Source organism: Drosophila virilis, chromosome 4, assembly GCF_030788295.1.
Source record: "Drosophila virilis strain 15010-1051.87 chromosome 4, Dvir_AGI_RSII-ME, whole genome shotgun sequence".
Lineage (NCBI taxonomy): Eukaryota > Metazoa > Arthropoda > Insecta > Diptera > Drosophilidae > Drosophila > Drosophila virilis.
The window spans coordinates 12,608,787-12,628,716 of NC_091546.1; the positions used below are offsets into that span (position 1 = coordinate 12,608,787).

At 42.0% G+C, this 19,930-nt stretch overlaps 6 protein-coding genes across 6 annotated transcripts; 4 read left to right on the plus strand and 2 right to left on the minus strand.

The window, feature by feature from the left end:
• Positions 1 to 60: 60 nt before the first annotated feature.
• On the minus strand, positions 61 to 2,142 carry ppk13 (pickpocket 13). Its single transcript, XM_002052013.3, has 7 exons — positions 1,946 to 2,142; positions 1,764 to 1,890; positions 1,425 to 1,709; positions 1,281 to 1,368; positions 1,008 to 1,093; positions 472 to 953; positions 61 to 408 (listed from the first exon to the last, which is right to left on the minus strand). Exons 1-7 carry the CDS (start codon positions 2,106 to 2,108, stop codon positions 257 to 259), a joined length of 1,383 nt encoding a protein of 460 aa, XP_002052049.1. The 5' UTR covers positions 2,109 to 2,142; the 3' UTR covers positions 61 to 256.
• A 1,208-nt stretch (positions 2,143 to 3,350) lies between these two features.
• On the plus strand, positions 3,351 to 4,678 carry LOC6628405 (uncharacterized). The gene has a single exon (XM_002052012.4). The coding sequence runs from the start codon at positions 3,378 to 3,380 to the stop codon at positions 4,620 to 4,622; it is 1,245 nt and encodes a 414-aa protein (XP_002052048.1). The 5' UTR covers positions 3,351 to 3,377; the 3' UTR covers positions 4,623 to 4,678.
• A 611-nt stretch (positions 4,679 to 5,289) lies between these two features.
• Positions 5,290 to 9,690, plus strand: LOC6628404 (uncharacterized). Its single transcript, XM_002052011.4, has 3 exons — positions 5,290 to 5,479; positions 9,238 to 9,448; positions 9,512 to 9,690. Coding segments are annotated over exons 1-3 (306 nt in total). The 5' UTR covers positions 5,290 to 5,477; the 3' UTR covers positions 9,605 to 9,690.
• Positions 9,691 to 10,037: 347 nt separating this feature from the next.
• l(2)05287 (WD repeat-containing protein l(2)05287) lies at positions 10,038 to 17,941 on the minus strand. The gene is made up of 7 exons (XM_002052009.4): positions 17,705 to 17,941; positions 17,253 to 17,639; positions 16,192 to 16,846; positions 15,954 to 16,132; positions 14,680 to 15,845; positions 14,242 to 14,615; positions 10,038 to 10,598 (listed from the first exon to the last, which is right to left on the minus strand). The coding sequence occupies exons 1-7, from the start codon at positions 17,794 to 17,796 to the stop codon at positions 10,233 to 10,235; spliced, it is 3,219 nt and encodes a 1,072-aa protein (XP_002052045.1). The 5' UTR covers positions 17,797 to 17,941; the 3' UTR covers positions 10,038 to 10,232.
• LOC6628403 (uncharacterized) lies at positions 11,749 to 15,057 on the plus strand. Its single transcript, XM_002052010.4, has 2 exons — positions 11,749 to 12,133; positions 13,094 to 15,057. The coding sequence occupies exons 1-2, from the start codon at positions 12,041 to 12,043 to the stop codon at positions 13,238 to 13,240; spliced, it is 240 nt and encodes a 79-aa protein (XP_002052046.1). The 5' UTR covers positions 11,749 to 12,040; the 3' UTR covers positions 13,241 to 15,057.
• Positions 17,942 to 18,445: 504 nt separating the features above from the next.
• On the plus strand, positions 18,446 to 19,817 carry LOC6628436 (malectin-B). The gene has a single exon (XM_002052008.4). It carries the CDS (start codon positions 18,571 to 18,573, stop codon positions 19,702 to 19,704), a length of 1,134 nt encoding a protein of 377 aa, XP_002052044.2. The 5' UTR covers positions 18,446 to 18,570; the 3' UTR covers positions 19,705 to 19,817.
• Positions 19,818 to 19,930: the final 113 nt, after the last annotated feature.

Below are 19,930 nucleotides of genomic sequence, written 5' to 3' on the forward strand. Positions count from 1 at the left end.
AAGTATTCATATCTTTATTTTACATTATTTATTTATTTATTTGGATACATTTTCACAATCTTTAATCGTTAGCTCTGAACTCAAAAGCAGAGGTCACTACGCCAATAAACAGCCTAGCTTGGGATTTGAACCAGCACCCTTCTCGTTTACTTACATTAAAGAAGTTAATTCGGCTTGAGTAAAAAGTATCCGTTGAATATTTTTCTGCAGAAAACTAAAAACGTGCTAACTAGCGTTAGCCAATTAGCAATCGATTTCAGTGTTCACTTTTCAGCTGGCTGAGTCGCTTCTGACGTCGCTTCTCGTGCATGTAACTGGTATAGGGTCGTATGGTCATATAGTATATAATCTCCACAAAACTCAACAAGCTGGCGCCCACAAATAGGCCTGTGGTGCCACCGATAGACACTGCAAAGGATACACATGCAACCACAATTGGCAGAGTTTCGGGCAGTTCCGTGTACAACTCACCAACCAGATCCAATTTGCCTCGCACCAGGTTGCGCTTGTAGCGCTCTGTGGGCAGCTCAATGAGCGCTACTTCAATTTTGGATACGGGATTCTGGTTGCCATATATGTTATCCTTGCTGTCGTACACGGTGGTAATGTCCACCTCAGTGCAGGAGGGCAGGCAATCGCAGACTAGTCCCTTACGGCCACGACGACGTGACCATTTGGCAATGATCACCGACAGATCCTCGTAGTTGCGATTCAGACACTCCAGGCCATCCATGTTGCACAGCTGCCAATCCGGCGAGTTGGGTGTCAAATGGCTGGAGCAATTGCATAACTCCATTTGCCTATCCTTGCGGCACTGCACCGTGCAGGCGCTATAGCTGTAATACCGATGCACATCGAGTATATTCTCATCCGGAAAGCGACAATTGCGCTGTTCGACGCTCGTCTGGCGGATCTGCTCATCGTTCTCAATATCACGCTTGGACACATAGCGTCTGATGGATGTTAACTAGAAAATGTTACAAAAAATAGCAAGCAGCGATACTTACACAAAGGATATGTAGGGACCCACGACAAAAAAGTCTGTTTTGGGTGTCACCAAAGTGGGCACCTCCTCAGTTCCTAATATAAAGACCTGTAGACAAATCCACTTAGTTCAATCAGTTATTAGGGAAGCTAAAATCCCTAAGTGTGAACTGCAGATATCTCAAACTTAAAAAAAATATTATGAAATATCGCCCTTCCATGCAATTCTCACTAATCAAAGTAACATTTAATCGTTCGGCTAACTACCCTTATCAAAATATAAAAAACTCTCTTACCGTTGCCTCTGTATGTAGTTCCATTTTCAAGGACCCTGGACCCGTATAACGGTTGGAGTACATATTGAGCTTTGGGCCCTTGAATTTGCTAAGAATAAGAAATATTGCAATTATTATAGATTTCATACAGTCAACCCTACAAACCCCGCCTGCATTGAATTGATGGCATAGCAAATGCCCAGTTCCGTTTCCAAACGTTGGAAATAAGTACAACAATCGAAGGGCGTGTTATTCCACTCACAGCTATGTATGGAGTCCGCACAGCTGCTCCTTACCAGCTGGGCATAGTATGAGAAATTGGAGTAGAAGCAGGCAGCTGTGGACTCCTCGCCGCTGCATTCGTGCACCGTGTGATATGACTCGCCGCGAAAGAAGGCAATCTCGCTGAGCACCTCCTCCAGTGTGAAGTCATGATCGGCGCCCCAGAGTCTAGTTGGCACTAGGAATTGTAAATATAGGATAAAGGGTATAGAAGCTACCTACTGTTCGGCTACTTCCTGTATGCGATCCATATTCTTCGATTCGCAAACTATAATGGCCGGAAAATTGGTATTCCAATCGCGATAGGAGCTCTCCACCACAAAGCTAATGGCATTGTTCTCAAAGGCCGCTAAATGAATTATGTAAATATACCCTAAACTATTGCCAAGTATTTATTATCTTACCCAGCGATGCTTTGATGAGAAGCCAGGAAGCATACCAAGAGGCCCCGAGGCAAACGACCCAAAATATGCGCTCCAGCCAGCTGGCATCTTCATCCACTATAAAACGTGCTCCATGCAACGTTGAATTCTTCAAATATTCCTCGACACTTTTTCGCAAGCGCATTCTGTGGCACTTCCCCTGAGCTCTGGTGAGCTACTAAATGTTACTTCCTCATGACCAAATCAATATATCATTAGTAACTATTTCCATCTCGATAAAGTTCCACTACAGCTGTTGACTTTCCCAGCAACCCAGACACGCATTTCCCAGCCAATAGACAACATTTATCTAAAGATCAACTTAATTACGCAGCGTACAGGCATTATTATCTCTTGCATTAGTTTTGTTTACCATAAGTCAACAATGGGCCTGGTCCGGGTTTTAGATAGTATTCCTGCCACATGATAAGCACGCGTCTGAGGTGCAAGCGCCTCGTTAATCCTTAAGACAATGTTTAACCAGACCCTAAAGTTAATCTTCACATGACAACAGCTGGTGCTGAATATTGTTTAAAATGCGCTTAGACTTGAAGTATCTTAAATTTGGTAAAACTTTGAATTGCTATTCAATTTATCCAAATATTGTAATTAGACAACCAAGCGTTTAGATTTTCCTTTTAGGGTATTTGTAATTCGCATAGATCATAAAAACCAACCCCGTCAGCGATGTTACTAGATATTTGTTTAATCTCATTAGGTCTTTGGCGCTTCATTGTTTTATTAAAATATACTACTACTTACTTTTGTTGACATCCTTAATGTACATTTAAAATATATATAAAGAAAATGTTTATTTATGTCACCGGCTGTTAAGCTAATGTATATTACCATCTTAATGATGAACCATTTGCGTCTGTGCATTTTGTTTGAACTAGAACAATTTTTTTCCTCAATGGATTAAAATACGTTTTTATTATGAATGAAACACCAGCTGCTGGCTCGTGAACTCATCTTCATACCCTTTATTAAGCTGTACTAACTAATTGACTTTAACTTTAGTATAGTCAATTATGATTAATGTAATATAGGGAAATAGCAGAGGCGGTGGAAAACTTAATTTATATATTTGTGGAGTGTATTTTCAAAACCTGGAGTTGCAAGTGCACGTGGAAGTGCAGTAGAGAATGGGGAATAGAAGAACATAAATAAAGAATTCCTGCAAGGGTATTTAAACTTCGGCGGCACAGAAACAGCTGCCTCTTCTGATACTAGGCTAGTCTAGAAGCTGGTAGCATATGAGTTAGTAATCTGTTCCCTCAAATCACGCTGATGCGCTTATCGGGGCAGAAGTTTATAACAGCTTTGCGACAGCTTGACATTTGTATATTTCGCCACGGGTCGAAGGTATAAAGCGTTGGGCCCACTGAAAGTGTGAGAAACAGTCGGTATCAAGATGGCAACGGCATTGGAGCTGAGCAGCACTGATCTACAGGGCGTGTGCCAGAGCTATCTACACCAGAATGAGATGAATGCCAAATTCGAGGTTGTCAGCTATCAGCTGCAGCCCACTTCAGAGACGCCCGCCGGCTTCTTGGGCAGTCACTTCTATCTGCAGGTGACCCTGAAACTGCAGGAGACAGGCGAGGTGAAGCAACTGCGCCTGTTCTGCAAATCTGCGCCGGAGGGCAATGCCTCGCGCATGGAATATCTCGAGAATTTTGGTGTCTTTCAAAAGGAGATTGCCGTCTATCAGCATGTGCTGCCCGAGGTGCAGGCAGCCTGCGCTCAGATAGCGCCCAAATGCTACTATGCGGACAAGAATCTGTTGGTCTTCGAGAATCTCATCGATCAGGGCTATCGCATGGGCGCAGCTCGTGATGGTCTGCTCAACTTTGAGCAGCTGCACTGCTGCCTCAAAACATTGGCCGCATTGCACGCGGGCTCCATTATAAGGGATCAAGGTAATAGTCAAAGACTTCACTTGGAGGAGAATGCATATCCCTCAAATGTGCCGCCGGAGCACTTGCGAATAGTTAACTTCAATCAGGCTTGTGAGGTCTTAAAAGAGTTCATCAAAACGCTGCCCAAGTATCACAGCCAGCTGGACTACATATTGGCCAACTTTACCAAGCGCATGTCGCGCATCTTTGAACTGGTCAAGACGTCGAAGACGCGTCTCAACACCCTTTTGCATGGTGATCTCTGGGCGAACAATGTGCTCTTCCAGTATGGCAAATATGGCGAGACGCCGCTTCAGTGCCGCTTTGTCGACTTTCAGCTGGCTAGATACGCTCCTCCAGCCATGGATCTGCTCACCGTGCTCACCATACCCACAACGAGCCAATTTCGAGCTGCCCATCTTGACGAGCTGCTGGCCGAATATTATCGCTTTATGACAGAGTTTCTGAAGCGCGCCGGCTTGAATATAGCCAACTTTATGACTGAGCCAGAGTATTACGATTCTGTGGAAGAGTATCGCATTGTCGGCCTCATCGAGAGCTGTCTGTTCTGTCATCTGGTTATACTGCCGCCCGCCAGCACCCAAGAGCTGACCGGCTCCGCTGATGGGTTCAGCGATTTCTTCAGTCGCAAACGCATCGAGATCTGCATGAAAGCCTTCAATTCTGATCAACTATACAGAGATCGCATGCTGGACATGCTACAGGACTTTGTCGATCATTATGTCTTACAATCATAGTAAATTATCGATAGTAAATAGTTTAAATAAAATACAACAAAATATATTCCAATACACACTAATATTGTATATGCATTCTGTATGTATTCTTTTTGATGTAAAATCGAAATAAACACAGCATGAGTATGAAGCTTTTATCCTTCTGTTGATATTGAAGGATAATTAGGATAGCCTCCTTTCATTTGTACTTTTCATAATCAATACCAGGTTAGGTGCTCTGATTGCTATACAAATTTTGTTGATGAAGCTAAATTTCAATATAACATTTTTTTACTTTTTAAAATACAATAAATATTATCCCATTGAATATCAAGTCGAATGTCGAATGTCTAAATTGATAAATATCGATTTTCTAGATTCAACTCGAAAACATAATTTTGCAAGCATAAAAATATCTATTTTGACATCTCAAAATTATTAAGAATTCAAGATCGATAAAAATCGAATTAATGGATTGATAGATATTGCTTCTCTGACTCGATACATATCGATTTGCATCGAAGTGCATAGATGTTTATAGGTAGGAAGGGATCACGGATCAGTTTAGTTGTCAATTGTCGATAGCGTATCGCCTAGTCGGCTATTGACTTTAAAGCTTGAAAACTTTAAAGCTGCCTTCCAACATATCATGGACTTTGTGGCTATGGTCGTAGCTGGCTCGAAGCGCACAATTCAGTTGGCAACCGGCCGCGTTTATATCAACAACTTGTTGCGGCTTGAATTACACGTGAAGAGAACTCAAAGCATAACGATTTTGTGCTTGACAGGATTACGCAGCAAAAATCGCAAGAAGCAGCAACAAGCAGAAGCGCGCAATTATTTAACTGCAAAATAATTAGTAAAAATAATATAAAAATGTGAGTTTCGCAGGTGAAATTGAGATTTAATGTGAAAGCTAAAATTAAAATTGCTGAATTTAACAATTTGCTAAGCATTGATTATTTCAATAAATATAGTGAGAAAAGCTTGCAAGCAATTAAACAACTTATCTAAAAGCTATTTCAGTTTTATACAAAATTACTCAGTCATGAGACATCTTTCAAACGCAAACCTTGCAAAATTCCCAGCCGCACATTTTCAACTGCCATTCACCAATTGAAGCACCGAAAAAGTTTGCCAATACTTGATAAAAATTTAAATTATTTGCGTTTGTTCGCCAAAGCGAAATAGTTGCAGGCAACTACACCAACAACAACAAAGGCGCAATGCAAATGGCCATAAACAATCTGACCTATCACAACAATTTCAACCGCAAAAAACTTTGACAAGCGCTAAACAAAAAGCCAAAACAATAAAAGTTGACAGTAGTTCATGGCGCATAATTCAGTTTAACGGTCACGTTTCATTAACAAACGCACAAAATGCTCAACAACGAAAAACTTATAAATATATCAAAATAATACTGCAATTTTTCGTGTGTAGAATGCAGCTTGACTAACAGATACTCTGTAAACAGGCATCAAGAACCTAAAAGCTAGCACTTAGATAATAAAATTGTGTATTGCGTAGATACAAAATTGTAGAAAATTCTATGACATCTTAAGTCAAACTTAAAACATGAAAGTAAGAATATATGCTACACGCCGAAGACTTAATACCCTTATAGACATTTTCCTTTAGCAATATATATTGGAAAACACAATATTTTGACAGCAAAAACTAATTTTTTGAGCGATTTTTGCGATCTTGCTAAGATTTGGCTCATATAAAAGCAGCAGAGTTAAACTATCAAATGGGAGGCTTAGTCGAAATATCTTGATTAGAACAAATAACTTTATTTTCTGCGGATTGATCTTATTGCACCTATGAGATATAGTAATCGGATGTCATAAGACATCCAAGACATAATTATAAGGGTATATAACCAGACATATGTACATATGTATGTATACATTACAAACACTGTCTGTAATACATACATGCCTAGCTCGAGTTTTACGTATGCAGGGTATACAAAGAAAGCATTTAATAAGCTGCCGATTGCAGTGAGGCTATCGACAGGTTTTAAGGGCATTACAAGAAGTGAATATTAATTTGGACTATAAATTGACGACATTTTGTCGATGAGGTAATTGATAATCGTAATTTTGGGCAACAACTCGTGATTCTATTTAATATGTGAAACTGTTTAAAAGTGAAAATTGACATAAATGACATATTATTAAGAGTTTATTGTATGGAATGGATATTTTGAATATCCCTTATACAACTCATTCATGAAGGCATGCAAATAAAATAAATTAATTTATTTTATACATATCAATTGGAAAAAAAATCAAAAGCATTATAAAATATAATCAGCCTAAGTTTTGAATGGGCATACATTTCTGTAAAAAATCTGATAAGAAATGAGAAAAATTATAACTTCACATGCGGAAGTGAGTTTTCCCGAGTTTTTCCATTTTACTTTCTGAATGAATGCTGGAATTAAGCTGCATACAACTTGATTTCCTAACGTATTGATTAGTTTTTGTTTCAAATTACCAAGTTCTTAAGTGCTTCATTCACAAAACTATTTGCCCATAATATCAACATGATGATGATGATGATGAGCATCATTATTAACGTGGCAGACATGAGAGTGGACCCCTCCGGCGTTGCATTATGCAACTCAACTTGGCAAACTCTGAGCGCCCCCGACAAAATATACGTTTTTTTTTTTTTCAGGTTTTCAAGCGTATTCATGTAAAATGCCTCAGACTGTCGCTGTGAGTGTGACTTGGAATCGCACTCAGACTTGGATTCGGACTCTACTTACATGCTGAAAAGTTGTTGTTGATATTTGATTAGGTCAAATGGAAACGAATTGGCGTTGTCCGCGTTGCAGTTTCGCTTCTCGTTCATTCCCGAAAATTTGGGTCACTTGGTTAATTGACAAAGATTGACGTATTGTTATTCTACGTGCCCACAAATTTGTTTACACTACACACAATGAGGAAATACAACTGGAAAATAACTGAAACTCAAAATGCAACTGCAGCCACTGAACCCACTTTGGCGATCTGACGAGAGTGAAAGGCCTCAAGGCCTTGAAATTTCAGCCGTGGCTTAAAGACGCCGCATTTTGGCTCATTATATACATTATTTTTTTGTGTTGGCAATTAATGAGCTCATAAAGTTTTAAAAAGAGTGTGAAATTTTGTACTCTTAACTTTTTAGCATTTACAAGGTTACATTGCAGTTAAAGTTAACAATTGCTTACACAAAGCGGAAGAAGTAACCGCAATTATTAAAACACTCAAAAGGGAGACACAAATGCTTATTCAGAAGACTTTTCAAATTACTCAACGGTGTAAAATATTTAGGGTATTCCCTCGTTTTCGTTTACTGATTGAATTGTTTATAAACTAATGGACAGCTCTGTGTTTCTGCTAAACTCGTAATAGTTAACAAATATTTTTTTATATTTCCTTAAAATTAAAAAAAAAATATGTCGAATTTTATTTTAAAGCTTCAATGATCCTGCTAATGTTGTCAGCTACTTTAAAGTCTGGTTAAGCTTCAATTCTTTTCAAATTTCCTTTCTTTTCTTTTCTTTTCATCTTCTTTTCGAAGTTGACATGTCAAAAGACTCTACGACCATTCTATAATAATTAGGGTATTCACAAGCTTAATTTTATATTTCTTTTATTTTTTTTTAAAGCTTGTATCCGCCTGCTAAGTTTATTCAATCACAAATGTAGCTGCCTAAATTAACATCTACTTTGAAATATAGATGTATGCACAAAATTTTAATTTAACAAAATATTAAATTGAATATAAAATATTCTATTTTCTTCAAGGAGGAAACAAACTTCGAACTTCTAGTCAAATTTGGTTGGTGATCAAAATAACATCAATTTTAAGGGAATATTATAATTTTGGATGGTACATTACATAAACTTAGCTTATTGAATTTTTAAAAAAGGCCCGGTTGGAATGCAGATTCCCCAGGCCTGATGATGCGCACGTAATTGATGAATTGGCGAATAAAGGGCACAGAAGGCACATGTGGAAAAATGCAGTATGCAGTCAGTTGCCGCAAGTGGCAATATCAAGTCCAAAACTTACATCATCATTGTGGCGCATCAAGCAGCCAGCCGCTGCACTGCTGCACTGCCGGTTATCCAATTAAAACCAAAGATCAGGGATAGTTTGGCTGCAACAAAAGTGGGCCGGCCGGGCCGTCTACAAATCCAAGTGGTGTGGCTTTTTGTTGTACGCACCAAAGCGGCACAGCACGCGACATCTAGGAAATGAGAGCCGTCTGTTGGTCACATGACGACAACTTTTAACCAGCCAGACCGATATATATATATATATATATATATATATGTATATAGATGCATATGTGTATATGTATGTACCCGAGTGACAACTGTTGCTGGACCAACTCAGCTGACTAGTTGTCCAGTGAAAAGCGGTCATTTGGGTTTTTAGGCGTGCTCCGGCCTGGCTATTGGCCCGAGGGTGCAGCTGGGGGAGGGGTACATATGCGTGACAGGCGGAAACTTGTAATATCATATGCACGCCACAATTATGTAATGATTCACGAGCAAGTGAAATACATTCGCCTCGCGATCTCGTTACGCATCCAACTTAATCGAGTGCCCAACTTTGCTCTGCTCCAATTCAGGTGCCCGCCGTATCGCTTGATCTGCCTAACGATCCTGCTAATTGCACTGGCTGCGGCACGTCCGCAGCACAATTTGCAGCACATTGCCGTACTGGAGAATGCCGCCTGGGAGCAAACGTTGCCGCAACAACTGCAGAATCCCTTCTACAAGACGCCACGCGTCCGGGAGGCCCTAGCCCGATCCAGCTGGTTTGGTCCCGGCGAGCAGGTGGTAAGTCTGACTCTTATACTTACCATAGCGCATATCGTATCTCTCCATTATATGCTCTTTCAGGTTCTTGAACGCCAGGCGGAAAAAATACCGCGCATGGAAATCTACAATGTGCTCTCACACGCAGGTCTCATACCACGTCGCAAATATTTCTAAACAACTTTCGATTTACGATTTGTTACATTTTACATAAAATATCAGAAAATATTAAAGCTATAGTCATTAATTTAAGAAAAAAAAGACAATGTTTTCATTTCTTGCAAAAATAACTAACGATCTAATTTTAAGCGATTTATTGCTTAACTCCTGGAACGTTTGCCGGCATCAAACCAAAACTAGTTTGATCAATTTTAACATTAATGGATTCCATAGAACATTATAAATTACAAATAACTGAAAAATAAATGCCGTATATTCGGCTATACATATTGTAAATCTATATTTGATATGCGGATATAGAGGATAACTGAATAATACAGAAGGAAACATGAACACGCATTCTTCACATTGCAGAGAAGACTTTCTGAAAACTCTAACATAATCCATCAAATCAAATATATCATAGCTTCCACATTTAAAAGAGATTTGCTTGTAAAAATAACTGCATTTAGTTTATATTTTATAGAACTGTTACGCATAAAAATAGGTCTCGTTTGTATACAAAAAAAATGTCACAAAATTAGTTACAACAACTAGTATATACGTAAGCACCTACAATAGCTGTATCATGTTAGGGATCGGTTGGTCTCTCTCTCTCTGTGCGCAGTATGCAATAATTCTACATTTAAAATTCCAACTGTACTTCGAGCTGTGCAATGCGTTGCAGTCGCGCATCCAACAGCAACTGGCTATCTTCCTGCTGGGTGCTCACTTCCTCCAGTGCTGTGTTGTGCGCCAGCAACTTTTTGCGCATCTCTTCTTTCTGCTGTTCCCCCTGCTGCGTCTGCTCGTGCTCCTCCGCGTCCTCTTCTGCCTCAACATCGCTGTCAGCGTGCAAAAGCCCATTGCCATTCAATTTGCCATTGCTGAGCGTCTCTTTCGCGGCTGCGTTATGTCTAACTGTGCTCTCGGCAGGCGTTAGCAGCGATTTGATGAATTCGCCGCAAATCAGGCTCATGGCAGGCATCGTATGGGCGGACAAGTTGACCAACTGAAATGAATTCGTGAGTACATTAATTGGCGTTGACCTTGTCAAAGTTCAAAATAGAAAATAAAAACCATGTTAGTTGGATTTAAATCCATTATTATTGTTGTTGCTACGATTACTTGTCAATTTATAAAAAAAAAAAAAGAATTTGTTTATTATTGGTGCCAGTACAGATTATGGTTCAAGTTCAGCGCTCAAAATTCATAATCTCATGCTCTAATACGACTTTATTCCGGGCTGTTGTTGTTTTTGGCATTGGCTTATGAGTTTGTCATTGCCGTCCGCTTGTCTGTCAAAGTGTCTGCGATCTGGTAACCTTGGCGCATGCGTCTTGTCCAATTATTGGGTTAATTATAAATTGTTGCATGTGCTCTTTTGCAGACGCATTACTCAGTTGCATTTTCTACTGAATTATTAATTAACAAATACTTAAGGCTTTATTAATTAACAAATACTTAAGGCTTAAATACGTAAGCAGGAAGCAGCGTCAAAATGAATCCGAACTGACAAATACTCAATTTACACTCGTAAATTGCAACTTGACGAAACCAACTTAAACTGGTTGAAGACTGACTCAAATAAAATAGCCAAAAATATGTACATAGCCTATGTATGTAATGCATGTATGTAACTATATAATGTAATTAAGGCAATAAGCGACAAGTGCTCGCATTATAATTATTACAATGGGTCAACCCACGCGGGACCCCCGGGGGAAATAGCACTCGCCGAGAGCTCAACCATAAAGTAGCCACAACAAATGCTCGTAACTATATATTTATTAAACAGCATAATGAGCTTCGAAAGAGCGAAGCACGCATAAACAAAACAAATTGAACAACAAAAGAGCCAAGTATTGAGTGATGTGAGAGCGAAACTGTGAGCGCAAGCTTCACTGGAGTGGGTGTGCTTGCACTGGCAATTGCAGTAAATGCAGCGCTCATGTATGTGTGGGAGTGCGATAAATGGAGCGTCGCAGAGAGAGAGAGAGAGAGAGGAGGAGCACGCGCACACAACAATAACAAACCGAACTTTATGAGCAAAGCTTCGTGTATTAGAATTATGAGAGCGCGACACGCACGAAGCTACTGCTTCTGCTGCTGGCGCCGCTGTAGCAACAGCGCGGCGTATAAATTGCATTGAGCGCCAACAGCCGTTCAACATTGTGCCGTTGTATTTTGCACAAACAACAACAGCAGCAGCAGCAGCAGCAGCGCAAAAGCCGGAGAGAGCGTGACTGAAGCAGCCAGGCAAACGGAAGCGCGTGCCGCAAAGTTTACGGAAATATAATAACACAAGAAAAAAGTTCACGGCACATAAACGACACTTGACCCGTCGCTGACAATAAACCGTTCAATTATTATTAAACAATTGAGGCAAAGCAACAAAAAAAAAAATAAAAGCCGAATAAAAAGTGCACTTAAGTGAAGTCCAAAAATACCGAAATGTGGCCCAACTTTGTTGCCGTCATTTCGCTGCTCTGCCTTGCATTGTTATGTGCCTGGGCGCAATCTGGACCCGTGCCAATTGTGAATGAGGTGAGTTTCGGGGCGTGCGGCGAAATATGGAGTGTGGGGACAAGGAAGTGCAAGAAGTTACGCGAGCTAAGGCATTCGCTTTATTATACAAAAACATTTTACTGTATTCCACGGGGGGTATTAACCCACAAGGGGTAGGCAATTTGTAAAAATTACGACAATGTTGATTGCCAGTGCAATTGTTAATTAAAAGATTACTTTCTAATTAACAAACAATAAAGCCGTGAACACGACTTGGGCGGCTGTTAATCAGCACGACTATTTATAGAGCTTAACTGTTTATATATGATCAGAATATTCCACTTATTTATATAATATGCGGAGTGACTTTCCTTATCAATATGTCTGTGCGAAGAACTCGAGGTGTTTTCAAAAATGCTCAAAATAACAAAGTGATTAATTCACAGCCCTTAATGATCTTTGAGCACAGCCCAAGTTAGCTGAAAAGTCAAAAAACCTTGCGAATCCAATCCCCAACTATCCAAACTAGACCTATACCAACCCGTTCAATTCTATGATTATATTGTTGCCATGCTGGTTGGGCAGAATTTTCCAGCCAAACTTTGAATAAGATCCAATTGAAAGGCATCCAGAAATAAACTGTTGTGCCTTACGACTTTAAGAGAATGGCGTTATTATTATGAATTGAAATTATTCAAATTGAGTTGAAAATAGCAACAAGAAAAGCCACTTGGCTTGCACAACAAAACTGAACAATCAGCAAATATGATAAAAAGCTGATCCCAGAAAAGCTAGATCCTTAGAATCTTAGAATCTCAATATTATTCCAAGAAAATCATTTAGGAAATATTCAATTATTATTGGAACTTAATAGAAAGACTTTCGGAAGCATGTTGATCGGCACACAAATTGTCTATAGATCATATTTTTATTTATTTAAAGCTTTTTTCTAACTTTCTCACATGAAAATCTCTGTATATATTCTCCTGCATCATCTAGCATCAACAGCTAATGCCCAAGGTGCCCCAATGGCATTGTTTGCGCTACTTTAAGCACGATGTGCTGATGATGAGGCGCTGTCGGCATTTGCGTGTTCCAACGGCGCCACGTCTTGGGGATGGACCCATACGCAAGAGAAAGAAATAGAAATTGTGGCGATCCGGCAATGAATTAAGCCAAAAAGAACAACAGCAACAGCAACAACAACAACTGCACACGACTGAGCAACAAGACGAATTACAATTACATATAGAATTTCAAGAGGATTTATAACGAGACCAAAGCCAGATCAAAAAATCAAAAACACAAATATATAAATTTGTATATTTAATCTAAACTTAAGACAGTCTAACCACTTGTACTTCATAGCACGTAAGGTTTCAATAAAAAGACAACAAAATATAATAAAAATAAATATGCCAAGAGAAACATATCAAACAAAATTAAAATAGATCGATTAATTGAAATATGCGGAAGTAAAACCAAAATAAAACAATATGAGACTGACGATCTGGAATCTGAGCTGGGCTGTTCCATTGAAAGTAATTAACGGAAATGAAACACAATCAGATTTTGGATGGGATACATCAATAGATAGAATCGACCTTGTTTTAAATACAGCCAATACTTTTTTAAAACAAGATTGATAAGAACGGAACAAGAGGAAATGGAACAAATTAGTTTTAAGTTGCCTGCAACTTTAGAACTTAACAATAGTAAAAAAAAATGCTAACTTGTTTCTAACTAGAAACAAGTGGAAATGGCACATATTGTCTCAAGTAATCCTAAATCCAGCTATACAAAGGCCGTACGAAAAGTAAAAGCGAACGATGGAATGAGACATTGTCGCAATTGACTTAATTTAACATTTTGTGTTATAAAACTATCTTTTATGACAATTTGTAAACAATTGAGAATACAAAAGCTAACCTATTATTCAATTTCAAAAAATTTTAAACGAAATTTCAATTTGATACAGTGGAAAATAATAACATACTTTTATAACGGATAGTTTTGTTTTAGCGAAACGCAATGTCAATTGTAAGCCCTGTCGCAGATATTTCAAATATGCTAGTACAATAAGCTAAAGGCAAAGGCTAGTCAACTTTTTATGCGCTCGATGATTTGCGTTGTCTTTGAAAACTTACCGCATTCACTGAACTATGTGCGCTGCGCCCCACAATCAGCGGACCATTGTTCTGGGCAATTTCTGCGATTTCACTGGACTTTTGTTTGGCCACAAAGCTGCCGAAGGTGGCGAATTGCATCAGCTGATCCGTCACTGGTGGCTGGGCAAAGGAAATCGGCGCAGGCGCATCATCCATTGTGCTGTGTCCCGGCGTGGCCAGATAGACAATCTCCTTGTCGTGGGTGAGCATGTGCAACGTCGACTGCGCCTGCCAGTCCACATTGATGGAGCTCTGCTTGGGCTGGCGACGCGGCAGCCAGACCAGGCCGTGCATCTTGGGCAAATTGCTGCGCTGATAGACGGGCAGCGGCACATTTGGCTGGAAGACGTGCACTAGATACAGGGAAAAAGGCCGTGGCATTAGTAAGGAATTCCCCAACCGGCAGCAGTTACTCACGTTCATCATTGCGTGTGATGGCAGCTATTAGATTGGTGAGCGGATCAAAGGCCAGTTGCTGCACGGACAGCTTGAGGCCCGCCTGGAGCCGCAGCGTCATTAGGTTCCAGATGAGCACGCGCGTCTCGGTACAGACAGCCACCAGGTGGGCCTGTGCGCCAGCGCCGAATTGCACATGCGATATTTGGGCGACACTCTGGAGCGGCGCCACCTTGGCCAGTTTCTTAACAGGCTGTGTTGACCAGCGTTTGCGCTTGGCTGACGTCGGTGCTGCCGCTTTCGTGGTTTCGTCCAGATGCAGCACGCTGAATAGCGGCAACAGCTCCTGCCGGACCAACTGTTCGTAGTTTTTCCGCCGGCCACTTAACCGTGTCAAGCGCTGTTTCGCCTTGAAGCGTTGACGAGGATGCAGTCGGTGCAAGCGCGTCTCAAGCGTGCGCAAACGCAGCTGCACTGCGATGGGATCGACCAGGCAGTTCTGCAGATAAGCCTTGAGTCGCTTCTGGCAGGCCTCGTGCACGGTGCACTCAATGCCAAAGCGACGCAGCAGCTGCAGCTTCTGATGCAGTCCCAGCTCTGACATTTGCATGATGTGCTTGTACACGGACTCCTTTGCAATTTCCTGGGGCTTCAGTTCGTCGCTGGACTTACCCTGACTGCTCGGCGCACTGGCCATCAGTTGGCGCGCCTGCTGCACCAGCGTCTGGTCGTCGCTGTCGAGCAGCGTTTGCAGCAGACTCCAAAGCTTTTGGCGCTGTTGCGTCACCTCCGTGCGTGTGCCATTCACTGGCATCTGGGCCAGACGCAGCTGTGCCTTGGCCACGACGCCATCGTAGCCAGCGGATGTGCTCAGCGCATGCAGCAGTCGCAGCGTACGTGCGTCGTACAACACCATCGTGCTGCCGTAGCCCGCAGCCAGCAGGGAGCCATCCTGAGAGAAGCATATGGAGCCAAGTGGCTGTCGCTTATAGCTCGCCTGCGCCGCACAGCTCCACATGCTGCCACGCTTGTATATGTTCTCCGAATCACCCAGCGTCCACAGCTTAAGCACATTATCCTTGCCAGCGCTCGCACAACGCAAATTGTCCACCTGAAACTGATTGGAGAAGATGATCGCCTGGAAACCGTGCTCATGTGGCAGCTCAATGTTTGTGTTTAGTTTGTAGCTGCAACGAGAGAAAACAAAAAGTGAGTTTTAAATAAAAAATGGCATAAATTATAACTAGATTTTATGGTCGTAGCTTTTCTGCTTAAATTACGATTAGTTTGCCTACCTTTGTAATCGCTCCTGATATTGCCAAAATTTGAGACGCAGCTCAGCAAAGTTGCGCTGATCGTTGTACACCTCGCCCGTGACCATCCAATCAATGTTGAACGCGGCGCATGTGACACACGTATTGTAAATGATACGCTGCGGCTCCTGGGAGTTCACATTGTTCTCCACCACACGCAGCTGCGACAAGGGCAAAAGAAAAATTAGCCAAAAACAAATTACAAGAGAAGCGAACATACATTATAAAGCAAACTCTTCGTATAGGCCGAATAGAACTGCAAGTTTCCAATGCGTCCATTGAGCACCAGCGTGTTTGTGCGCGGATTGAGGCACAGGCCGATCGGAAATAGGCTCTTGCCCGTCTTGTCGGGCAGCGCATAGGTGAAATGTTGTAGCGTTGACTTGAGCCTCACATCGCTGGGGCTCACAAATTGCAGGGCATTGTCATCGGTGCAGGCGAGCACATGCTCGTTCCCATCGCTGATCACAATGTGCCTTATAATGCTGGGCATGCGCGGCAGAAAGTGCCGTTCGTCCTGATTGGCCAGCGTCCATTTGACCAGCACCGCCTCATGGCCGGCGCTGTAAAAACTGACGCCCGTGGGCGTAAACGCAATGCTGGTCACGGCCGTACTATGCCAATGGTGTTCCGTGCAGAGCACACGCTCCTGATGGCCAAACTGACGCCAGATGATGACCCGGCCCGACTCGTCGCCAGTGGCGCCCATTTCTTCGCAGGGACTCAAACGCACACACGTTATGGGCGAAGTGTGTGTGTTCTTGAACCGCATAAACTTCCAGTTCACATAATTGAGAAAGTAAACATAGACGCCCTGTGACAGTATTATGTACTTGAAGGCGCCCTTGCTCACATCCACCAAAGGTGCGCGAACTCTGCAACAGGTTGACAAATATTAAAACAAGTGAGAAACCAGAATGCGGCACCCCGGAAATTAAAAAAATCTACGTTCTTATTTCTAACTGAATGTGTCTAAGGGAACCATTTGATGCTTGGTTAAGGATAAAATAAGAGTTTGCTTATGATATTAATGAAATCTCTAAAAACTGATCTTGGTTAAAATATCATTCGATGAGAGCTAAGAAACAAGCTGAACATGGTCAAAATATATGGCCATGATATTTAATTTGAATGACATACTAAGTGTTTAAGATAGTTTAAGAAATAAGCTATATGAGCGCAATTCTGGGCTACAATGACTCCAAAGAGCCTCAAAACAGTTTAAAAACCTAACACACAACTCAAACTCTTATAAAAATCTTGAAACAAAGGACTACTTACTTTAGTCGGAGTCCACAATTGATGTCGATGACAGTGCCTGTGCTTGTGTTGACCACGAACCAGCTGATCTGTTCCCCGCTCTTCCGCTTGACCGTGAAGAAGGCGCACGCGGTGTCGCCCTCCTTGTACAAGTTTAGCAGATTGCACGTGAGGATTTGCAGGCCTTCGGTGCCCAGCTGCAATTGAATGTTCTTTTGCAGCACGCCCGTGCGCCAATGCCAGCGCAGCAGCTGGCCTGTGCTGGTGCAGCCCAACAGCAGCTCCGGCTGCTGCACGTCCAGCTCCAAGCTGATTAATGGCGCCGTCGCATCGTTTAGCTCACGTGTCAATTCTCCTGTGCTGGTGACAAACACCTGCACCTTGAGGCCGCAGCGCACAAAGACGAATCTATGCAGATTTATGGGAAGTTTATTTTATGCCTTAATATGACTTTATTTCAGTTTAAAACTAACCTTCCCTGTGCAGAGAAAACGGGCGCATGTTTTACAATGTTGCCGCCCGCCAAATGCTGCAGCTCGAGTCCGTCTTCATCGTCGAAATTCATGGCTGTACCAATTCTGCAGCCTTGTGGAGCAGCTTTAACTGCTTGTACACTTTAAATCTACAAATGTTTAGCAATAACAACTTATTTTCTGCAAGTACTTTCATACAAAATCACAAACCGCACGTGTAGCTGATTTTTACAGTGTTGCTAAACGCGATGGCAGCAGTGTTCATAAACAGCAGCTTGCATCGGAATGTGCTGCGGCCAACTTAGCTTGATAATAGCAATTAAGCGGGAAGGCGGAGTGATTTAAATGTAATCGAATTTGTTTAAATTGATTGGGTAATACAGGCATAAAAATTTTGAAATGAAACCCTTAAATATAAGTTGGGGTAAGCTACAGCAAATTTACATTTATTATTAGCCGCTTAATAGTATTCAACTAAGCTGATATATATAAGGAATAACCAACTTTCTTATGTCTTAGGCCAATTCTTAGCAAAATAGAACTGTTCACGCAGTTTAAGGCCAAAAGGTAAACAATTTAATATATATTAGTTTTTCTTTATTTTGTATTAATATAATTGCTGTACCATCCTAACATAATTCAAATATGCCGCGCAACAGCTAGTGATACAAAATGCCCTGTAGTGCTGTGTAAGCTCTCGATAAGTGATAAGTTTTGGTATTTTGCCGCTAACGCATTGCAGCCCACATTAGAATAAAATATTGTTCAATAAATGGATAAACTAATGGTCAGCAGAAAGTAGGCGGCACATATCAAACCGCTGCCACGTGTCCGGCTAAAATTCGAGCTGGCAAACTAAAAACGCAATGAAGTGTAAACTCGAAGTCGCGACAACAACAACAACTGGAAACAACATGTGCAACGTTGCAGGCAAACGCAATGTAAACAACTTGCGGGCAAGTTGTACAATTCGGTTAATGCTGCCGCTCCTGGTGTTGTCCTGCCTGCTGCATGTGGCTCTGTCGGAGCCGCTGAAAGTGATCTACGCTGTAAATGCGGGCGGCGATGACCATACAGACCAGAACGGCATACACTATGAGGCGGATCCGTTGAACGTGGGCATTTCCTCGGACTATGGCAAGCATTTGCTGATGATTGGCCGCGTGCCGGAGCAGGACGAGGTGCTCTACCGCACCGAACGCTATCACACAACCACCTTTGGCTACGATTTTCCCGCCGATGGCGACGGCGACTATGCGCTTATCATGAAGTTCTGCGAGGTCTACTTCGATGCGCCCAATCGCAAGGTATTCGATGTGCTGCTTAATCGCAAGCACACGGTGGTCAAGCAGCTGGACATCTATAATCAAGTGGGACGCGGCTCGGCCCACGATGAGATTATCTACTTCAAGATCATCAACGGACGACTGCACTACGAGTACGAGGGTGAAATTGAGACATCGGATGTGCGCAATGGTCGTTTGCGTCTGGACTTTATCAAGGGCGCACTGGACAATCCGAAGATCAATGCATTCGCCCTGCTCAAGGGCGATGTCTCCCAGCTGCCGCGCCTGCACAATACCGTGGCCAGCGAGCGGCGTGCCGAGCCCGAAGAGGAGGACAAGCCGCGTGTGCCGCGTCCACGTGATAATGAACAGCATCAGGAGCGCATTGTGCGCTACAATGAGCGACAGGTGCAAAGAGGCTACGAGGATGATGAGGATGAAGATGAATACGATTTAGAGGAGGGTGAGCCGCAGCCCGAAATGCCGCAACGTCACCAGCACCAACAACAACAACAACAACAACAGCAGCAGCCGCAACAGCAGCAGCAGCAGCAGCAACAACAACAACAACAGTCGACGCAGAGCTCCAAGCGAACGCGCAGTGGACCACGTCAGCCAAATCCCTATTCGATGGATGACTCCTCCATTTTAATGCCAGTTTTCATAGCCATTGGGGCGTTCATACCGCTGCTATTTTGCCTGTGCAAGCTGTGATCCCCATGGGATCTATTGGGCTGCCCCCGTGGGAGCGTTCGTGTTGATTTTTGTGATTTTTATAAAAGACTTAATTATATAATTATCGTTTAGCTGTAGCGACAAACTGTAAACGTTTATTTCTTTTTTCTTTTGACCTTTTGTTTTTGCCCACACACAAAAACGCACAAATCTCTCTACTATTATATATATACGTATATATATATATATATATATATATATATAT